The 23,174-nt window shown below is 41.1% G+C and overlaps 1 protein-coding gene across 2 annotated transcripts in view; it reads right to left on the bottom strand.

The window, feature by feature from the left end:
* Positions 1 to 5,218: 5,218 nt before the first annotated feature.
* The window catches only part of SLC5A4 (solute carrier family 5 member 4), a 38,313-nt gene continuing 20,357 nt past the window's right edge, over positions 5,219 to 23,174 (bottom strand). The window contains exons 9-15 of one of the 2 annotated variants that reach the window (XM_045534570.1): positions 19,442 to 19,577; positions 17,725 to 17,832; positions 16,387 to 16,537; positions 12,968 to 13,136; positions 10,947 to 11,162; positions 8,056 to 8,158; positions 5,219 to 5,550 (exon numbers count right to left, since the gene is read on the bottom strand). In XM_045534570.1, the coding sequence (XP_045390526.1) occupies positions 5,336 to 5,550; positions 8,056 to 8,158; positions 10,947 to 11,162; positions 12,968 to 13,136; positions 16,387 to 16,537; positions 17,725 to 17,832; positions 19,442 to 19,577 (1,098 nt within the window). In that variant the 3' untranslated portion in view covers positions 5,219 to 5,335. The remainder of the gene's footprint in view (positions 5,551 to 8,055; positions 8,159 to 10,946; positions 11,163 to 12,967; positions 13,137 to 16,386; positions 16,538 to 17,724; positions 17,833 to 19,441; positions 19,578 to 23,174) is intronic. The other variant, XM_045534571.1, reaches the window with a different exon arrangement.

Consider the following 23,174-nt stretch of genomic DNA (forward strand, 5'->3'; position numbering starts at 1 on the left):
GTACTGACTCGTTTCAGGGTAGCTTTGAAAAGAGCTGAGGATGGTTCCTGGGTATAAAAATGGTTCGGCAGGTGAAAGGATGGCTTGTCCCTGGGGAGGGAAGGAAACCCAGAGAGCACTTCTGAAATGCCTCTCCCTCCCCTGCAGCTGGGCAGAGGAGGGGGAGAGGCGGAGCATTGCACACGGCTGGCATCGGCTGGCATCGCTCAGAGGATCCAGCTCCGTGTGGAGTGTGTGGTGTGGTTTGAGCTTTGAGAGGCTAGAGAGAGAAGTCCAAAAGCTGGTGGGTGGAGCAGACAATGTGAAGCTTCTAGATTGTCCTGGATTCATTCAGTTTCTAGCCTTGGCAATAACTTACTGTGTATATTGTGGTAAATTATTTTGTCTCAACTCTGTATTTTGTTTTGTTTGTTTGTTTGTTTGTTTTTTGAAAAATGGGGACGTTGGTGCTTACAGCATCTACCTACCTCCTGAGGTTGTGACAAGGACACTTGGAAAAGCGGACGGGAGACATACACGAGGAAAATGCTATACGGACTCTACATGAAACTGCACTGTAGTCCCATAAATTAAAATGCATTACTTTGATAAAAATGAAAACATCAAAATCCCTTAACCTCCTGATTCTGTGTTCCCTAGAGATTCTAGACAAATACTAAACATATCTGCGGTGAGCTTTAGTCAACACAAAATCTGGATTAGGAAGCAGGAGGCCAGGGTAGTTGAGAATAGAATCTAGCAATCTAACAATTAAAAAAAAAGTAATTAAGTTTGGAGATGATTTCAAACATGCAGTGAGCAACTGTACCTGCATAATGTCCCGTTAGAGCAGACTGAGCTACTTGGGGCCAGTAAATGATAGATTGTACTAGAATAATCTCAGAGGTGCAGGGAAGAACTATTCTTTTCCTTATGTTGAAGATGGTGTTATACACGGGGCAGAGCCACTGCTTGTTAATGCTCAGTTTATAGAACTGAAAAATCATGCCCTAGCAGGCAAAAAAAAAAAGAAAGAAAAGAGAAAAGTTTATTTAAGTATGGATGACTATTTTAAAAGGAATCTCTCAAAACGGAAAAGACAGGCCTCCTTTCCTTCAGAGTGCTGTTGCTCCCGCCCCTCTGACCTACCTGGGAGCATTGCTGGCTTCTGTGTAGCTGAGTCAGGCTTTGACATTCACTCAGAGAAATTTCTACTTTTGGAACTCACTGGAACACACTCCTTCCTAGTGCCGAAACCATCATCTCCTAAAAGAGGCACCACAGCTTGTGTTTTCTTGTCCTGCTTCACAAAAGCAAACCTTGGGAGAAAAACCTAAGTGTGCTTGGTTAGAAGAGAGGGGTTTCTTAAAATTCCTTCCCCTCCTGCTCTGAGAAAATCTCACCTAACTTCCAAATTGTATTTCGGCAAATGAAGTTGTCCGAGTGAGATGCCATTGTCTTGGAAGGTTGATGGGGACGGGACCAGGGAGGTGTGGATGAACCTGCACTCCTAGGTCATGCTTCAGTGGGGCCACTGTCGTTTGATTGGCTTTGAGGGCTTCAGGTGAGTGTCATTCCATCCCAGAGCTTCGCATTGCATTCCTAACCCAGCCAGCTTTTGTTGATCTAAGAGCCACTCAGTGAAGGAACAGGCAACGTGATGCACTTCATCCCATGCTGGGAAAGCTGGTAGCCAATGCCCATCTGATAAAGAGGCCTTCTTTTTTTAAAATTTATTTTTATTTTTTCTGAGTCAGAGTCTCACTCTGTTGCCAGACAAGAGTGCCGTGGTGTCAGCCTAGCTCACAGCAACCTCAAACTCCTGGGCTCAAGCGATCCTCCTGCCTCAGCCTCCCGAGTAGCTGGGACTACAGGCATGTGCCACCATGCCCGGCTAATTTTTCTATATATATTTTTAGCTGTCCATATAATTTCTATTTTTAGTAGAGACGGGATCTCGCTCTTGCTCAGGCTGGTCTCGAACTCCTGAGCTCAAACAATCCGCCCACCTCAGCCTCCCAGAGTGCTAGGATTACACTAGCATGAGTGTAATTACATTACGCATGAGCCACCGCGCCTGGCCAAAGGGGCCTTTTTTACACACGAATGCTGGTGGCACACACACATGCATTTCAGAATCAGACAAAGGGCTTGCTGGAGTTGTGATTCTCAAACTATAGCTGAGATCAGAATCCCCTGGAGAGCTTGTTCATACACAGATTGCTGGGACGGAACCCCAGAGTTTCTGATTCGGTAGGTCTGGAATGGGGCCTGCAAATGTGCGTTTCTAACAAGTTCCCAGATGATTCCGATGCTACTGGTCTGGAGACCACGCTTTGAAAACCGCTATTTAGAGTTAACTTCCAAAGGGTTTTGTTTGATCACCAAGGGTGGCAGAACTGGAGAAATCTTTCCCCCCGGCTCTCCTTTGAGATTTTTAGTGATATCTCAAGGGCAAAAGTCTTAAACCAAAGGTGTGTAGGTATGACTGAGGCACATTGTAATGCCAGGGGACTGAAAAATCCAACCCCATGGATTTTTAGGGCCCATTTGCTTAATTCTGACCTCCCCTCTAGATGCCCAAGGCCTGACACTTGAAACATTTAAAACATTTTTTTTGAATTGAAAAAAATTGTGGTGTGCAACATGGTGTTTCAATATATGTATACGTTGTGGAATGACTAAATCGAACTAATTAACATATCCATTACCTCACATACTTATTTTTTGATGGTAGGAACACTTACAATCTACTCTCAGCCATTTTCAAGAATTTGATATATTGGTATTAACTATAACCACCATATTGTACAATAGGTCTCCTAAACTTATTCCACCTCTCTAACTGAAATTTTGTAGCCTTTGACCAGCATCTCCCTAATCCCTCCCTCCCCTTGCCCTCCAATTACCATTCTACTCTCTGCCTCCATGAGTTCAACTTTTTATTAATAGATTCTACATATAAGTGAGATCATGTAGTATTTGTCTTTCTGTGGCAAGGCCTGGCGCTTTACCAACTTGACTTCTATTTTATTTTACATTTGGTACTTGTTATACTCTCTGTCTCTCTCATATATATATATATATATATATATATATACTGGTCCTCAAAGTCAGTCTCACAGGTGGAATTTTTTGCAGGCAGGGGTGAGGGGAGAAAGCACTAAAGTTTACTGGACATTGTCTATGGTCCAGGCCCTTTAAGCAATATCAAATGACCTCACCTAATCTTCACGACAGCATTACACTCGGAGGAAACTGAGGTTTGGGGAGATTCAGAGACTGACCCATGGTGAGGACCCTGGTGGTCATGGTCTAGGGGTTGACAGTCCTTCCTTGCTGCCACAGAATTTCCCAGGGCAGCCTTCCAACAATGACACAGTGTCTCTCCCTCAATTCTGAAGACCCTGGAATGAGGGTTGGGTGTGGACAAGTGAGGAGGCCAACATCTATTGAGCACCTACTTATTTATATCAACCAAAGTTATATTAATAAATGCTACCAACTTACAACATTTGAATATGTGAGCCAGGCATTCCTGTCTCTGTTTTCAGATGAAAGATTAAGGTTCAGGGAAGTTGATCACTTTGCTCAGGTGGGCCTGTGTCTAGAGCCTGTTCTAGTTTTGGTCTAGGTGGATACCTTCTCCTGACCAAACATTGATAGGAATCTCTCTTCTCTGTAAAGCAACTTCAACTTTTCTATGAAGGCTCTTCCAAGACTACCAGGACATGGAGAATGATGTTTTCTGGTTCTCCTTCACCCTGAGCACAAGGGAAAATGGTCCTTGAATGAACCTGTGCTCCTAGATCACAGTCAAAGACCAAAGCATCAAACTAAACACCAGATATTTCAGACTGGCAAAAACGCAAGACAGAATGCTGGGGCTTTGCTTGTGTGTTCTGATGAGCTGTAGTACAGGAGTCCAGGTGCCTGAGCCCTGGGCGCAACAGGCACTTTCCCATTGCTGAAAAACCCTGCGATAGACCCCACCCAAGGCCCCGCCCCAGCCTGCCTTGCCCCACTCACAGGCTCTATATGTTCCACTTGTAATTCTATTTCCTTTTGCTCGGTAGCGTCTACTTCAGATTACCTTTGCCACAGGAGCCCCTGGCTTGGAAATCCACAAGATGAGTACTTAATTCTATCTGTGTTGTGGCTTAATTATATCTCCTCAAAATTCATTTGTTGAAGTACTAACCCTCAGTACCCCAGAATGGAACTGTATTGGGAGAATAGGGTCTTTAAAGAGGTGATTGAATTAAAATGAGGTTATTAGGGTGGGCCCTCCTCCAATATGTCTGGTGTCCTTATAAGAAGAGGACAGACAGACAGAAGAGAGACCTTGTGAAGACCCAGGAAGAGATGGCCACCTACAAGCCAAGGAGAGATGTCTCAGAAGACACCTTGATCTTGGACTTCTAGCCTCCAGAATTGCGAGAAAATAAATTTCTGATGATGAAGTCTGTGGTACTTTGTTACGGCAACCCTAACAAACTGATCCCATCTGAAATGGAGTTAGATCCTGTTCTGTGTTTTCATTTTTTCTTTTTTAGACAGATTCTCGCTCTGTTGCCCAGGCTAGAGTGCCGTGGCATCAGCCTAGCTCACAGCAACCTCAAACTCCTGGGCTCAAGCGATCCTCCTGCCTCAGCCTCCCGAGTAGCTGGGACTACAGGCATGTGCCACCATACCTGGCTAATTTTTTCTATATATATTTTTAGTTGTTCAAATAATTTCTTTCTATTTTTAGTAGAGACGGGGTCTCGCTGTTGCTCAGGCTGGTCTCGAACTCCTGACCTTGAGCGATCCTCCTGCCTTGGCCTCCCAGAGTGCTAGGATTACAGGTGTGAGCCACTGCGCACGGCCAAGAGAGCAGATCTTAATCGTTCTCACCACAAACACACACACACACACACACACACACACACACACACACACACGTACATTAACCATGTGGGGTGGTAGATGTATTAATTAACTTGATTATGGTAATTGTTTCACCATGGATGTGTATATCAAGTCATCACATCGTACACCTTAAATATATACAATTTTTATTTGTTAATTACATCTAAATAAAACTGAGAAAAAAAGAATTGAGAACTCTGTGGTTTAGTTTACATACACATGGGCCACTTGACTGGTTTTATAAATTATTGGCTCTTTCTCTTTCTTTACTGACACAAAGGAACAGCAAAAGCAAAAATTCGCATCTGTAGTCATCTCATTAGATAATATCACCAACTGTTCATTCCCCTTTGGCAGCACAACAAACCGTAAAATGAAAATCAATGATATTATTCCTCGGTTAATTATTAACAATTACCAATTATTCTAGTGGTTCAGACGGAGTTCAGGCAAAATAGGCATAAACAAAGACCACTATGGCCAGGAGGAGGATGGCGTTGATATCCACTATCGTCTTCCACAGGGGCCTCTCCGACGTGTCAGTCAGCTTGTCCCTCAGGGCTTCCTCTTCCTCCTTGGTCAGGTTGGGTCCTGTCTTCTGCAAACCGCAGAACAAGTCCCAAGCCTTCCTGAGACATCCACGAGATTTCTCAGGATAATCTGAAATGCAGAAGGATAAACAAATGACCACAAAAGATGGAAACTAGAAATCCTTGTCAATGTAAGTCCGATTACTGGAAAGAATGAATACACCACTTGGAAGTGTTAGACAAATTGTAGAAAATATTCCTGAGAAAACGTAGATAAATTTGAATATATAAAAGTAGAAAACTTTTGCATGGCATAAAATTCCATAAACAGAGTAAAAATAAGTGACCCAATGGGGGAAACTCTTGTATATTGTATCAGAAAGGATTTCATCTTTAATATGTAACTATATTAAATATATATAAATAACTGTAGAGAATAGACCTTCAACAGCCCCATGTAAACATGAGAGAGATGAATAAACAGTTCAAAGAAAAAAGACAAATGACTTGCAGGCTTACTCAAAAAGAGAAGTTTAAACTAAAACTCTACTGAGACACCATTTCTCATCTATCAGTGGCAAAAACTCAAAAGTTTCACAATATACTATGTGAGTGAGTCTGCGTGGAAACAGGTAGTCTCATACCTTGTTGGTAGGAAAGCATGATTCAGCTCCTATGGAAGGGTATTTGGTAGTACATAGCAAAATTGCACAGGCATTAATCCTCTGACCCAACAATCACAAGTCTCAAAATCTATCCCAAAGGTTTACTGGCAAAAATACAAAAAGATTTATGTATAAGGCTTTTTTGCAGCATTGGAAGAGTTAAAGAATACTTCTAACTCAAATGAAAAATCATACTGGAGACTATACTTAGAAATAAATGATAATGAAAATCATATAAATTAAAATCTGTGAGATACAACAAAAATATTATGTTGAGGGAAATGTATATGGCCTTAGTTATTGACATTAGAAAAGAAGAAAATCAAATTTCCAGATTTACTGGAAATCAATGAAGCAATACCCAGCTTATGTTAGAGAAAAAAAGAAAAAAACCACAACAGATAAACCCAAATAATGAAAATGGAAGGAAATACAAATAAAAATAGAAAGTAATAAAGCCAAAAGTTGGTTCTTTGAGAAAAGTAAACTAGATAAGTCTTAGTGAGATTTATCAAGAAAAAAGAGAAATCACAAAAAATTATATTAGGAATTTAAAGGAAAATATAACTGTAGAGGCAGTCAAGATGGATAAGTAGATAAGTGGTATGAATAACTTTGTGACAATATATTTAAAATGTGTACTAAATGGACAAAATCCTAGAAATATATAATTTAAAAAACTGATTAGGCCGGGTACGGTGGCTCACGCCTGTAATCCTAGCACTCTGGGAGGCCGAGGTGGGTGGATCTTCTGAGCTCAGGAGTTCGAGACCAGCCTGAGCAAGAGCGAGACCCCGTCTCTACTAAAAAATAGAAAGAAATTATCTGGCCAACTAAAATACATATAGAAAAAAATTAGCCAGGCATGGTGGCGCATGCCTGTAGTCCCAGCTACTCGGGAGGCTGAGGCAGTATGATGGCTTGAGCCCAGGAGTTTGAGGTTGCTGTGAGCTAGGCTGATGCCACGGCATTCACTCTAGCCCAGGCAACAAAGTGAGACTCTGTTTCAAAAAAAAAAAAAAAAAAAGGTTAGTTAAAAAACTGATTAATGAAGAAATGGAAACTTCAAATAGTTCTATAGCCATTATGTAAATTCGATAATTAGTTAAGAAATGCCACCCCCACCTCACAACCCTAATGGTGTTATTACTGGCGAAATACAAAAATTCAGTGGAGATACCATTTCAGTCTTATTGAAATATTTCCATAAGATGGAAAAACGGGCTCAGTTGTGATTTATTTTATAACACTATGATCTTAATATGAAAACCAAAGATTAAGTACAAAAAAAGAAAATTATAGGCCAGTTGTACTCAGGAGTACTGATATAAAAAAATCAAAAGGAGTAGAAAGCATTGCCTCTTCCTTCAATTTGAAAAACCAAAACCAACATAAACAAAGCAATTAGTGTACAGTTCAAAACAACATATCATGAAGTGCTGAACCTTGTCAATGGTTTAAAAATATTAGGCAAACAAAGAGCCCTGGGGATAGATGCTGGAGAAATTTTCATAAAGGAAGTGAGATTAGAACTTAGTTTTAAAGGACAGGCAATATTTTTCTCTTGGAAAGAAGGTATAAATATTCTATGGAGCTTGCAGTGTGTAAGGAAGTGAAAAAAAGCCCACCTCCCTGGAAGGGAGGGTGTATTGGAGAGAACAGCGAGCAATAAGATTGGAGAGAAGGTGAGGCTGGATGTTGGATCACAGTTAATCAAGATCAAACACCTAATATGTAACTAGGAACAGCAATCGACTGACATCTCAGTAACTATGGATGGACAGGCAGATGATTCGATGGATTTCACGGGTTCTGTTGGTGGTCGGAAAGGTAAGATCTTAAAATTTCAGTTTGCCATAAATCTAACAGTTTTGTTAGATGCAGAATTTAGTGGCAATAAAAGAAAACCGCTAAACCAAGCCATGCACACAGAGTTCCTACATGAAAACCAAATGTAAACCAGATATTACCTTCTTCAACACCATCATCGATTTCTTCCTGCTGTTTCTCGTCTGCGTCTAAATCGATTCGCTCTTCTGTACTGTCCCGAAGAGCCCAGCACAGGCGATACAGCTGACCGGAGACCATACACAGGTACATCAGCAATGGGCAAATGTTTGCAACATTATAAGGGTAGCTTTTATTATCATACTTAAAAAGAAATCAAACTTCACAGGAGAGCACAGATCACTGGGAAAAGGTGTCCTACCCCACTCACTCACCAAAACACACTCCCCGTTTTAAATTATCTCTGCTTTTAATTCTTCTGGTAGTTACTCAGAACTCTGAATAATTTGCTGAAAACTCCTATTTCTGGATTGATTATATAATTTCAGAAAAGTTGGAAAGATTTAGGTAACCTACATTGTACCCCTGCTTCACTCATTTTCCTTATCATCCAACTGTTATTAGCTACCTCATTATTTCTTTCAGTTTGTCTGGTGGTTACTTTTATAACTTTTAAAATATCTTAAGCTCTGTTTCTGGATACATCATGTTTTCATGGTATCTGTATATTATTCTTGAGTTCCAATTGCAGTGAATACCCTTACATATCCCCTTCGTAATCCATCTCCAAACTGCTGTCAGTGATACCATTATTTTAAACTGTCAATTTTATAGAATTTTAACTGTTTTCTGTAAATATAATTAAGATTTCCATGCTTAGTCTCTATGTGGATTAAAAAAGTTGAAAATAAATAGCATGTATGCTGTAAGGTATCTTATTTTTAATTTGTTTTTGGCCATCGATCCAAACATGTGATTGGATACAACGAGTGAATACCAGCTCTGGGTCATTCTAAAGAAATTGTTTCAAGTATCAATGCGTTTTTAAATTTATAATCCACCATATTCTCAAAGTCATGCCTCATTTGAATTTGTTTCATGATAAATTTCTGGTGCAGATTTGCTAGAATTTATAATTGGCTTTCTTATTTGTGCTTGACATAGCAAACATGCTTTTATCTCACCACTGAGAATCCTAATCATAGCTTCATAAGCTATTATTCATAGAATTTCTTATATTAGATCCACTTTCTTTGCTAAAACTCTCTTCTTGGGACTTCTTGAATAATTCGTGTTTAACTTGGACCAAGTATTAATACTTTCTGGTCTTGCTGAAAAGCTATTGTCCTGCAAAACCTCATTTCTGCCCTGCTGGACTAGGTCCGCAATGCTTTCCACAACTTACTCTGAAATAACTATTAATCCTATCAGTCCATTTTGAAAGTTCCAAACTCACAGTATGTTAAGAAACAAACATAAACATAAATTAGAGAAATGGTCTCACTGGTCCTTCAGATAAAATCTTTTTCTAAAAATTAATAATAAATTATGGTCATTTTGATTGGCAAAAATGAGTTTAACATTTGAATTTATTTCTTTGAAAACTATGATATGCTGCCCAGTGTTCTTTCATTCGACTCTCAATATTCAGTGTAAATATTTAGTTATGAACTCTGGTGACCTGTCTTTGGTAAAGTAATTTAAACCACCCTGAGCTTCAGGTTTCCTAGCCACACATAATCTACTGGCCACTCATATTTCAAGGAAATATGTGAATAGGTATTGCTACAAAGTTTATAAGTGATACATGCAAAAGAACATAAAAATTACACATGCTAGTAACAAATTCAAACAATATTAATATATAAGCATTATTTATATTTTAAAAGTGCTTAATATTTGCTGGGCCCTTATATTATCCTCCACCCCCAGAGATGCCTCTTGTTGAAAATTTTGGATATGTATGTTTTAAGATTTTTTTCTACGCTTAGACGAACTTGCATAGGCTTACATGTATTTTATTCCAGAAAGTGCTATTACATGATACTACGTTATTCTGCACTTTTTTTTTCCACTTAACTATATTATGGACATTTTTCAAAGAAAATAATAGAGCGCCCTCATGTTTTTAAATAGTGCATGATATTCAACGCACTGTTATTGTGTACTCATTTCCTTTGTGATGGAAACTTGGACTGTCCCCATTTTTTTCCTGTTTGGAAATTTTTTGCTGAGAAAATCCTTATACATATATTTTTCCTAGCCTATAAACATTTCTATATAATAAGCTCCTCAAAGTGGGAGTGTGGACTCATAAGGTATAAGAATTTAAAAATTGACCAATACCGCCCAATTGCCCTCCTACAAGTTATAAAATGTATATACTCGCCAGCAGTTCTGGACGGTGGGCATTTCCTTACATCATCACCAACACTAGACATTATTCATATTAAACATTTTTTTCCAATTTGAAAGGCAAAAAATGCATCTAATTATTCTGTTTTTTATTTTCCTTTGCCCTGGTACCGTGTGCTTTTTAATTTTTTTTTTTTTGTCTCTGTGTCAGTGTTCATGCTGTGTATGAAATCCCACTGGCCCCAAGCAGGCACAGCCTAGGTGACAGCTCTTCTGCGAAGTCTGTCCCAGTCTCCTAGGCAGCACTAATTATTCTCTTCCTGGTGTCCTGTAACAATGGTGCAGATTTATGCCCCAGCTGCATTGCGAAGCTTTTAAAGTAAGATGCCCATTTCCCAATCCCTTACTTTTTTTTTTTTTTTTTACATTGTGCAAAGAGTGCTTTATTCAAAAACCTTATTGTTAGTGGGGAAGAGATATTTTATGTACCTTATAGTGAACATCTCTCCAATTCCTTACTTATTAATTCACTGGTGCTTTGCATATGCTAGGTGCAAATTTTTGTTTATTTGAATGACTGGATGATACTCTCCTCGGCTTATTGCAGCTCTAGAGGTGCAATGAAGACATTGCCTGGGACTCCTACAGTAGCAGCAGCTTTAGAAGGCCAAGAACCCTTATTTTAAAATGAGCATATATCTATCACTCATCTACTCACGTGTATGTCAGGAATGGGTTTTGTTAAGAGGGAAATTCCCAGGACGGCCAGTATGGTCCCAAAGAAGAGAATGATGGCAAAGTACAGGTAGTGCACACCACAGAAAATCATGGGACAGTCACTGGCAGCCAAGCAACTCCCTGTTCCGTAGGCAAACTCTGCAATCATACGAATAAGGCCCATCACAAGTCCAACGATGAGACCCCAGAATGCTCCCTGCACAGAAACAAAAACAAAATCAGAGTGTCTAGAAAAGATGAGAAGCTCATTCAAGTGAGTCATAATTATCATCTTGCCTGCTTTCTCAATAAAGAACCAACAAATGGTTAACCTTGAGCACAAAGTTACCAAAAGAGAAAGTTGCTAATGTGTGTCTGAGTGGCATGTTGTTCTCCATGGTCTTGAAATGCCATTGCACTCTTGGTCCTCCAATCCCAGGGCACTACTGCCTACATTGACCCAAGTTGAAGTTTGCCTTGACTTTTATTTTATAGATGGATTTAAAAACTTATGGTTGATTTTGTAGAGTAAACAGAACTATGAATTATGTTACACAATTTTCAGAGCAGATATTAGGTTGTTTTGAGAGTTCTTTTTTTTTTTTTTTCTGAGACAGAGTCTCGCTCTATTGCCCAGGCTAGAGTGCCGTGGCATCAGCCTAGCTCACAGCAACCTCAAACTCCTGGGCTCAAGCAATCCTCCTGCCTCAGTCTCCCGAGTAGCTGGGACTACAGGCATGCGCCACCATGCCCAGCTAATTTTTCTATATACATATTTTTAGTTGTCTATATAATTTCTTTCTATTTTTTAGTAGAGACGGGGTCTCACTCTTGCTCAGGCTCGTCTCGAACTCCTTAACTTGAGCAATCCTCCCACCTCGGCCTCCCAGAGTGCCTGTGCGTGAGCCACTGCGCTCTGCCGGTTTTGAGAGTTCTATTAAGCTCTTGACAACTGAAAATGTTTCTTTTCTCTGAGACATTGATGGGGGTGGACAGATATGCCCCTGTGCCCCTGAGCAAGATGTTATGCTTTAGGAAAACAGTATTTCATGCAGGTTAAGAGTATGAGCTTTGGATGGATGAAGACCCAAGTCCGAATCCCAGGACCCCACTTACTGATATTAAGTAACACATGAAAAGCACATAGGTATTAACCTCTCTGCCCATGATCCTTATTTCAAAATTGTAATAATAAGGCTAGTACCTAGGAACAATTAAGGGATTCAATGTACATGGTCCACTATAATCAGTCAATTATGTATAATAGCAGTAAACGTATTTTGAACTCTTACTAGTGTGGTAGATTTTCTTCCAAGCATTTCACATACTAAAAAAATATTTTTGAGACAAGGTCTTACTCTGCCACCTAGGCTGGAGTGCAGAGGTATGATCATAGCTCACTGCAACCTCAAACTCAGGGCTCAAGGGATCCTTCTGCCTCAGCCTCCTGGGACACACCACTATACCTGGTTAATTTTTATTGTTTTTTTTTTTTTAATTTTTCACAGAGACAGGGTCTCACTGTGCCCAGGCTGGTCATGAACTCCTGGCCTCAAGCGATCCTCCTGCCTTGACCTGCCAAAGTGCTGGGATTACAGGTAGGAATCACTGCACCCAGCCATAGTTCACATATTGTATCTCATTTAATCCTCACAGCAATCCCATAGGGTAGGCGCTATCATCATCTTCATTTCACAGAGAATAGAGTGATTTGCTGAAGGTCACAACACTGTTAGGTGGTATAGCCATGACTAGGCTCTGGCAATCCGTCTCCCAAACCTGTGTTCTTCAGCACTGTGCCGTATACATACAGAGTATTTTGTAAGAAATATAAACACTCTACTATGAACATACACTATTATTTTTGTACTTTAGGAAGGATCAAGAATTGTGACTGACCTCAACTGAAATTGACATGGGCCGTGATTTGTAAAATAGAGCACAAAAATACATTTTGATACCTCAATGGAAAAAAAATTTTCTCACCCCAGCAGGGAAAGGTGTTTCCCAGTGTTCACTTACCTGCTCGTTGACTCTTTTACAGAAGATGGCCAGCAGGAAGACGGCAGCAATTGGAGGCCCGAGGTAGCTAGAAATTGATTCTGTGTAATGGATCAGTTGTCCATTTCGAAATACCTGTACGAGTGGAACCCACAGGATGCTGACAGCAGTCATTATGAGAAAAAATATCCTGGTAAGAAAACCAAATGATTTACGTGTTAAGCAAAAGCATCACAGGCACTTCCATTGGGCTTTAGCTCTTGGATTCATTCTTGTTGCCATTTCTTGGTTTTCCAAAGACAGCCAAACTCCTTGACCTTACAAGAACCCACACCACGCTTAATCATTTTCTGTTACCAAAGTGCCGATAAAGCAATTGCTGGTCTATGATTAGTCCTAATAGCTTCATCTCCCAGATGAAATATCTAAAAACAGTTCAGGTGCCACCAGTTGATTAATGATTCTCTAATGTGATGTATATCAATCGGAAATCAGCACCACGCTATTTCTATTAACCAGTAATTCTTTGAATGATAAAGAAAGCAGACTTCCATTTTTACCTTTTTCCTAGCTTGCAGGGAACTAAGCCAGTTTGCGTAGGTTAGAAATAACACAGACTCTATCCCAGAATGTGCAGTGAATTGGCAAGAAATGCTAATGTGTGCATTTTATTACTTGAATACTCTGGCAGGTAGAAAGAATTGGTTAAAATATTGGTAAGTCATAAAAGCCTGGTAGAAGCTCCCAAGGTCCAGGGAGCAGGACTTATTTGCCTTTCTGGAGCCCAGTGCTCTCTGTGTTTGTTGTGTAATATTCATTGAATAAAATAAACAGACACAATTTACTAGATTGTGAAAAAAGGTCACCATCTCTCTTGCTCGCATGAAACAAAGAAGCTGTGGTGGGGTGGAGGGAGGAACAAGTATTTGGGCAGGAGACTGAAGCACAAATGTCTCACTTAAACTTTACAAAATATCTGCATTGTTGCAACAACTAAATATGATAAACCATGAAAAGTCTTAGCATGATGCCTTAACCATAATAAGAACTCAATAAATTATACCCACTATTGTCATTTTTATCATCATTGGAAAGCAAAGCCTGTCCCTCCCCAGCTCACGCAGCTTCTGTTGTTCTCTGTCACATGCAGAATAAACTCCAGAGTCTTGTTCTGGCTTAAATGTCCCTGCATGACTTTGCCGCGGGCCACCTTCTTGACCTCGGTTCTTGTCACTCTCCCACTTGCTCCTCACGGGCCAACCTCACTCCTCATTGTCCTCAAACACACCACACATGTGACCACGGGAGGAAGGCAGCACTCACTGCTCCCTCCCCGGAGAGCCATGGGACCCACTCCACACTCCTGAGGGCTCTGCTCAAATGCCACCTCCTCAGGGGGACTCCCTGAGCAGCGGGGTTATGGACTATCTTCCCCATAAAGGCATAAATTCCATGAAGCAGGAATATAAACAATGTATGTGGTTTTTTTTTTTTCTGTATGTGTGTTTTGGGAGATAGTAGGCATTTGATACGAGAGAGGGGAAAAGAAAAAGTCAGTAATTTATCATTCATTAGTGGGACAACTGCATCTTGGGTCCCCTGAGTACCCGTTAGCACTTTCTCTGCCACAGATACATGCATGTCTTACTGTTTCCCTCCTCCTGCAGCATTTGTCCAGAGTCAAGATCCGGGCCAAGTGAGGGCTTTGGGTTCTCTCCCCACGCGTTTTATTTGCTAAAGCTATTATTACTATCACCAGCAAAACGCAATCTTTTTAATGGGTGGTTGGTTTTTCTTGACACCAACTTCACTGAAAAGCTGGCAGTGCCCCTCCAAGATTGGTCTTTGCGGACACTGTATTTGTGTACTGTACTGAGAGTGTCCCCACCCTGGATCCACTGCGGCCAGCGCGCCCGCTCAGTGAGTGGGGAAGGGGGAGAATTGAGGTGAAGGTCAGAACAGCAGGGCTCCAGCTTCCAGTCCACCTACTGGCGAGGCTCCAATAAACTTCAAGTGCTAAACCACAAGCATGTAACAACACATTTTCATTATAGAAAATACACATACATATTAATGCATTACAAAAAAATTGGAAAGTATGAAAGGAGAAATGATACAAACATTACCTTACCACTTCAACCACACTTGGAAGTATTATCGCCATCAATTTGATCATTTTCGCAAGAGTCATAATCAATTTCTTTTCTTTTAAGGTCTCTTCCCACATTCCTTTCTAATCAGAACCACTAAATTTCAAAAGACTGAGAGTGAAAGATATGCACACTTGTAGCAATCTACTTGACCGAAATACGTATCCACGTGCATCAAGGGACATAGACAAAAGTGCTCAAGCCATGAACAGTGGAGTAGATGAATTCTAATATAGTACTACGATGGAATGCCATATTGAAAAAAATAAACTACAGCTTTATATAGCAACATGGCTGAATGTCACAAACATAACACGAGCAAAAGAAGCCATTATCAAGCAATACATACTGAGTTGTTCTATTTATAATAGCCTGAAACTGGGAAAGAATAAACTATAGCATTTGGGGTCACAGTGGTCAGCTTTGGGGTTTCAGGGTCCAAGGGGGGGCTTCTGGGTGCTGGGAATTTCCAGTTCTTGACTGGACTGGTAGTTACGTGGGTGCTCATTTTGTGATATATCACTGAGCCATACATTTATGCTTTACATGTTTTCCGTATGTGTGTTCCTTGAATTTTTAAAACATTTTACAAAACGCTATGACAATACAGTTTGACAATACAGTTGACAATATGTCAACGCTATGACAACGCTATGACAATACAGTTGACAATACAGTTTTCTACTTGAAAACTATGAAGGGAAGAAAGGAGACTATTTCTCCATTCTTTCTGCTAGTTTCCCTCCACTTCACTGTCTTCAAGGCCCCCAGGCTGCTCAGGAACCCCTGGGTGGACTGAACTCTCCCAGCAGTGTCTTGGAATCAGTCCCTCCCATGAGTTTGTCCCTTTCTAATGTGGTCCAATCCTTCATGAATGCAATTGATAAACTCTGTGTTTGGATGTCTTAATCTATCGCCTCCAGGTGCTTTGCCAGGAAACTGCTGGAGACAGTGCATTAGCTATCAGAGCGGGGTGGAATTTTATACCCCATTAAAGCACTGATGGAGTTACGTGAAGATGTGGGTGGAGAGCAGCACGAGGAGGGAAAGAAACAAGAGATAATCAGAGGCATTTGAAAGTCTGAAGGAGAAATTATTTCACTTAAAGGTATAGCTCCAATTTTTGCATCTGGAAAGGCATAAGTTGAAATAAACGTCCTCTAGTGTTCCCTCCTCCACTCTAGGATTCTATGTTTACTTTCACCAGAGCCAAAGACAAGGGAGCTCTAGCTCACGTCTACGTCTGCACTTCTGTAGGGGAATTCTAGGGAGAAACCAGGGTTCCCTCACCGTCCTGCTATCAGAAGCTCTTTCTCCGATGCTCCCTTCCGCACCTTGGTGTAGATGTCTATGGTGAAGAGGGTGCTGGCGCTGTTGAAGATGGAGGTCAGGGAGCTCATGAGGGAGGCCAGCATGACCGACAGCATCAGGCCTCGCAGCCCTGGAGGCAGGAGAGGGTACAGGCACTGGTTAGTGGCTCGACACAATGATCTATGAGGGCCTCGCTCAACCAGAGAGCCATTCAAAGATAAAAGTGTCAGCTTGAACGCTGATTAGGTGATGTACTTATCAACATACACCAGCATGTGGAGTTTCCTGCATATTTCTTGGTGATCTGAGAATAATCCGGTATAGAATTTTAGTCCTACACATAAACTTAGAGATCATCTGTTGGAACCTTATTTTAGAAGGAAATAGTGTCATACCATCTTTCTTTGGAGAGGAACTCTTGGCTTTCCGAAGATTTAGAGAGCTGAAGGGGAAGAAGCTTAGTAGGGGTTTTTGCTAAAAGAGGCTTAGGTGGGTCAGAGCTAAGGGTTTTGAATCATCATGAGAGCTTCAACCTCCATTTCTCTCTGCCAATTACTGATGGCCCTAAACCTCCTAGGACAGAGTGTGGATGAGTTGTATGTGGTGTCATGCTCCCCTCCTCCTGAAAATGCTCTCGTGTGTTGGGTGGACAAAAGTCATGGAAGTATTAGCCAACATTTGATGGGACTCAGGTACAAGATTACCTGGTCAGTCCCGAGCTCTGTACCTGGCTCTATTCCTGTTCACCACAGCAATGATCACCTTCTGGCTTCCTAATAATTTACTTATTTCATATGTATGGTTTGTTTTCTACCGCATGATACTGTAATGTGAGTTCTAAGGGCCAGGGGATTTTGTACGTGCTTCACGGATATTTTCTAAGCACCAAAGCAGTGCTTGGCACATAGTAGGCACTCAATAAATGCTCATAAATTAAATAGATTGAGATCTATTATTTTGGTATCACTGAATGAAAGAAAGCAGGATAGTTAACCTCTAGTCCTCTGAGTTTATAAGTTTATGGCTATGCAACTCTTTGATTGATAAAGAGATCATTTAAATTGTTCTTGATTCCCTTGGAAGAGTCTTGAATGTGAAGGAGTAAGGATTCTTCTAACGGAAACTGTATCGGATTTGTCTATGAAATCTCCAGGCCTCACGCAGGGCCAGCGGCCTGTGGAAGGTGCTCAGGAAATGCCTGATGAATAGAACTGAATTAAGGGAAGTGAGAATTACCAGGGATTATGTCACCGCCCTTCCTCAAGGCCCTTCCATAGACAGACTTCCACGGCTGTTGCAGCACGGACGTTTTCCTACCTGCAGGCATCAGTTCCAGCACCAGCGTTGGGTAGGCATAGTTACTGCAGCCGACTTCAATGCCGCACTGCTTCACGCACTCAGAAGGCACGATACAGGCCACCATATCTGAGTAAGGATTCAGAGGTGAGCTCAGCAAGGCTGAAACAGGCACAGCCCGCAACTGGTGGACAAAGAGATAAGTTGTACCATCATGGGTGGGGGAAGGAAAACCATCTGCCTGGAAATTGGAGAGTCAGCTTTGAGCTCCATACCACGGATCTGGTCCCTCTTTGTCCAGAACACGACCTATAAAGGTCTCATCTCTGTAGCTCTCCTTGCATTGACCCACGGGGCAAAGCTCCCCCCTTGGAATGTGGCCCAGCAAGAACATCAGAGCAAACAGGGGAGGTGATCCATCCTCCGGAAAAATGGCAAGAGAAGAAATTCTTCCAGGAGCACCACACTCCAGAGATTAACAACAACAATGACAACAACAGGAAGTTAGGTCCTGCGTTCAGTCACATTTAGCCTATGCTTGTTCACCTACATCTCAGAAGAGGCGTCACTTGTGAAAATCAATTTGCATGACCACCTTGTGTGTGACGATGACTCAACTCTGTGGCGGTTGCATGATACCTTGATGGTTTTTCTTTTTTCTTAAACAATATTATGATAATAGACAGGGAAAACTGATAAAGAATCACCCAGAATAATAACACTTTGGTGCATTAACTTTTTTCACTTTTTAATTCCTTTTTAATCCTTTTCCCCAGAGAAATGTCTTTTTGTTGCATAACTATCATGATTGTTGAGCTATTATTGTGTAGCCTTCTTTTTTACATCTGACATGGTAGCCTCAGCATTTCCCCACATTTTGAGATCATCTTCGGTCTCTTGTGTGCAATTTTCCACAAAGGGAGGTATGCAATGATTTCTTTGGCCATTCCTCATTTGTTGGATACCTATACATTCTTTACCGTTAAAAATGACACTGTGATGCTGCAATAAGAAGTGATGTCACCCACTTGGTGCTCATTTTAACCAGATTTCACTGAAATAAACTGATACCCAGTTGAGAAAACATGAAGTACATTCAGTGTTATCTGATGGATTGCCTCAATAAAAACGAGTCTTTAATTAGCCAAGTAAGATTCAGTTATATTTCCTTTACTTTTCATAATAAAGACAGAAATTTTATTTTTAAGGAGAAATTTCAACACTAGCAGATACTCTCAGCTGACTTAGAAATTAATGTGCCCCAAACAAACCTGGTTCCAAAGCAGTGAAAATCGATTCCGTTCTCCAGCTGTCTCAGAGGGACCGAGACGGGACAGGGCATCTCCAAATACCATCTTAGTCAGAGATGTCACCAAATTCAGCCATTACTGCTCACCTAACTCAAAATGAGCCCAGTTCTACTCCATCCTCCAAGTGCCCTTCTGCCATATTCTGTAGACTTCCTTAAATCCAAGCCACTCATGAAAACAGGACTCACAGACTCAAATGTCTACAATGAGACAGGCATGTAGTATAAAAAAGATAAGGGAACGGAATGTCAAATATGCCAAATTTTCTTGCCTCTGACCCTCTGTGCAAGCTGTTCCCTCCACTTGGAATTCTGCTTTTACTTCCATCCAGAATTTATTTTATAGTTTGTTAAGATTTTACAGCATCTTAAAAATACTTCTCAGAATTCAAGCATAAAAAAGAGAGGCCATGTGGATTTGGGGCTCACCTGTGTACAGGATGCGGCTGATCATTCCCGGCATTATCATGAGGAACATGGGCAGCAGCTTCAGGTAAGCGCACACGATGCAGGCAGCCTTCACGTGAGACATGTCCCTGCCGCAGAGGCAGCGCTGCACAATGACCTGCCGGGAGAACACGACGTACTCATGAAACAACCTGGGGATGATTTCAAAAAGCATTTCTTTTCAGGGTTTAATGTTACAACACAAAATGATGTTGATCCATATACAAGAGATTTCTGCACTTCCATGTTTATTGCAGCACTATCATAATAGCCAAAGTACGGAATCAACCTAAGTGTCCCCCAGGGAATGCAGGGATAAAGAAAATATGGTGTGTGTACACAATGGAAAACCATTCAGCCATAAAAAAGAATAAAATCCTGTCATTTGCAGCCACATGGATGAAACTGGAGGTCGTTATGCTAAGTGCAATAAGCCAGGCACCGAAGGACAAATATCACATGTTCTAACTCATATCTGGGACCTAAAAAAGTGGATCTCATGGAGGTAGAGAGTAGAATGGTGGTTGCCAGAGGCTGGGAAGGGAAGAAGAGGGAGGGGTTGAAGATAAGTTGGGTAAGGGGTGCAAAACTACAGTTGGGTAGAAGGAATACATTCTAGGATTCAATAGGACAGTAGGGAAATTATTGTTAATAACTTATTGTATATTTCAAAATAGCTAGAAGAGAAGAATTGTAATATTCTCAACACAAAGAAAAGATAAATGCTTGAGATGATGGGTATCCCAATTGCCCTGATTTGATCATTACTCATTGTATACATGTATCAAAATATCTCAGGTACCCCCAAAATAGGTACAACTATTTTACATATATATATAAAAAGAAATGATGTCATGATTGGTGGAAAATAATGGGCTTTCGAGTGTGAACAGGATTTGAATTCCTATTTATTTTACACAGTATTTGACCTCTGTGAATCTCAGGTTTCTCATCTCTAAAATATGGTTATCTGTTGCAAGGCTTTCTTTTTTTTTTTTTTTTGAGACAGAGTCTCACTCTGTTGCCCAGGCTAGAGTGCCATGGCGTCAGCCTAGCTCACAGTAACCTCAAACTCCTGGGCTCAAGCAATCCTCCTGTCTCAGCCTCCCAAGTAGCTGGGACTAGAGGCATGTGCCACCATGGCTGGCTAATTTTTTCTATATATATTTTTAGCTGTCCATATGATTTCTTTCTATTTTTAGTAGAGATGGGGTCTCGCTATTGCTCAGGCTGGTCTCAAACTCCTGAGCTCAAGCAATCTGTCGGCCTCGGCCTCCCAGAGTGCTAGGATTACAGGCGTGAGCCACCGTGCCCGGCCCATGCAAGGCTTTCTGAATATTTGGTATAATGTATGTAAGACCCTTGGTACATAGAAGTCAATACACATTAGCTACTATTAAAATATGTTCACAGCTCCCAGGCTGTAATGCAACAATAGTAGTGTCCCCTGCTAGGTGCAAAGTTGTCACTACTGATGCCACCACAAGTTGTGTGTTTCAGTTATGTCTTTAATATTGTAGACATCATCAGTATGTCCCTATAGTTATGGGGCAATGGCCTCCTCGAGAAGTCAAGCCAATTGCCATGGAAATGGCATGCTCAGGCAGCCATCAGAATAGATCACCGAGACATTGGTTTCTAGATTCTTCAGAATATTCCAAAAACTTCATCTGGTGATAAATCAAATATGATAGTGCTTGGAAATGATGTCATGGTTGGAAAAAGAATGCATAGAATATCGTAATTCCTACTTAAATTATGCGATCTCTAAACTAAGAATTTTGCAGCAATGGAGGGTTTCTACCCATAATGCCATGACTTCCTGCTATTTTTCTTCTCAAGGAATGTCAGAAAATAGAGATGCCTTTTTCTGCTTAATCCTCTTTGGAGAAGCAATCCATTAGGGATGGCAGTGGTATCATTCAGAGTGGGGGGTGGGCAGACAGCATTTGTAGACCGAGGGCTGGAAGCAGACAGGTGGAGGTACAGCACCAACGACAGGTGAGGAGGGGAGCCCTGTCAGCAGCAAGCAGAGCCGGTCATCAGATCTAAGGTGAACGTGTGGCCACTTATAGGAGGCAAGTCAGGTGGCCACGGATGAAATATAATAATAAAGATGGTTCCACAAATCAATGGTGAAATGATGCATCCTTTGGTAGATGTTTTGGGGAAAACCAATTCGTTACATAGAGAAAAGTGAAACTGTGACCATTGATTCAAGACAGGCTAAAAATTGTGAAATTATACCTTTGAAATTGACAGAGACACTTCAGAGAAAAAAAAATCTTTAAAAGACAAAAATGAAAAGAAACATAGATGCTTGTAAAAAAGGAATATTCAGAAATAAAAAAATAAGCTCTTTGAAATTATAAAAACAAAGGCAGAAAAGCTGCAGGATAAAGTCGAGGAAGTCTCCGAGAAAGCAGAGCAAAAAAGACCACGAGACGGACGACGGGGAGAAAAGATACGGACACCAGAGCACAGCTGCGGAAGACCAGCGCCAAGTGGAAGGTCCCAACAGGAAAACAAAATGGGAGAAATCAAGGAAAGGATCTGCCCAAATTACCCAAGACATCAATTACCAGGTTAAACAGGCTCACAGTTGCTCAGTGCAAGGGACAAAAACATCCACACAGTGGCACATGGTGGTGAAATTTCAGAATTCCGAGGACAAAGGAAAGACAAGCTTCTAGAGAGAAAAAGGCAGCCAGCCAAAGGATCAAGAATGTCTTCCATCTTCTCAACCGTAATGGTGGAATTCAGAGGACAATGAATCTATGTCTTCGGGAAAATTCTTTCCAACCTAGAAGTGTGCACATGACCAGACTATCAATAAGGAAAGGTTAGAACAAAGACATTTTCAAATATGCAAATTCACAATAAATTTACCTCCTATGGGGCCCATCTCAGGAAGCTACTGGATGGAGGTTTTGATTGCCCTGAAATAAGGAATAATCTAAGAAGAAACTGACACAGGATACTGGCAAAAGGAGATAAAACCCGAGTTAGGCAAAAAGGAATTCCAAAGAGAAAGGGGCCTTGGATAAGGTTGGGCACCAAACCTAGAGGGAACCTGGCCAGACTGGGAATACTTGATGTGTTTGCAAACACTGAGAGGAGATTTTGGCAATCTGCAGAGGGTTTGGTGCTTCACGAGGGATAATTACCAAGAAAATTTAAAATAAAAAAATTAAGACTGATAAATTCCATGGAAAATAAAAAGCTAAAGAAAAATCAGTCAGAAGATGTCAGTGCGGCTCAGCTGTGAATTATATTCAAGAAGTCTCAAAAAATGGTAGAACTGAACGCCAGTCTCTAAAATTGTGATGTAGAGCTACTGGGAGGATGAGGGGAACGGGAGGTGTGCTTGTGTGGGACTGAGAATGGGGAGGTTGAAAGAGAAGCCAACAGAGAAATCCTAAAACTGGAAATCCAAGAAGGAGCAACACAAGCGTTTATTGGAATCACTTGGGGATCGAGTTAATGAGCAAACTGTGGTTCAGTGGGTCTGGACAGGGTCATAGTGTCTGAGGGTGCTCATTCCTGGTGAGCCCCAAGGCCATGCCCTTGGTGATGGGTCCCAGACCACACACCGAGCACCGGGATTTAGAGAATAGAAATAAATAGCAAATACTTCACTGAAAGAGCTGAAAGTGTTTGCCTCCCAGGGACAGCGAATAGGATAGAGAAGTGGGGCACCGGGCAGCTATTTTTA

The sequence above is a fragment of the Lemur catta genome, chromosome 21, assembly GCF_020740605.2.
Source record: "Lemur catta isolate mLemCat1 chromosome 21, mLemCat1.pri, whole genome shotgun sequence".
NCBI classification, from domain to species: Eukaryota; Metazoa; Chordata; class Mammalia; order Primates; family Lemuridae; genus Lemur; species Lemur catta.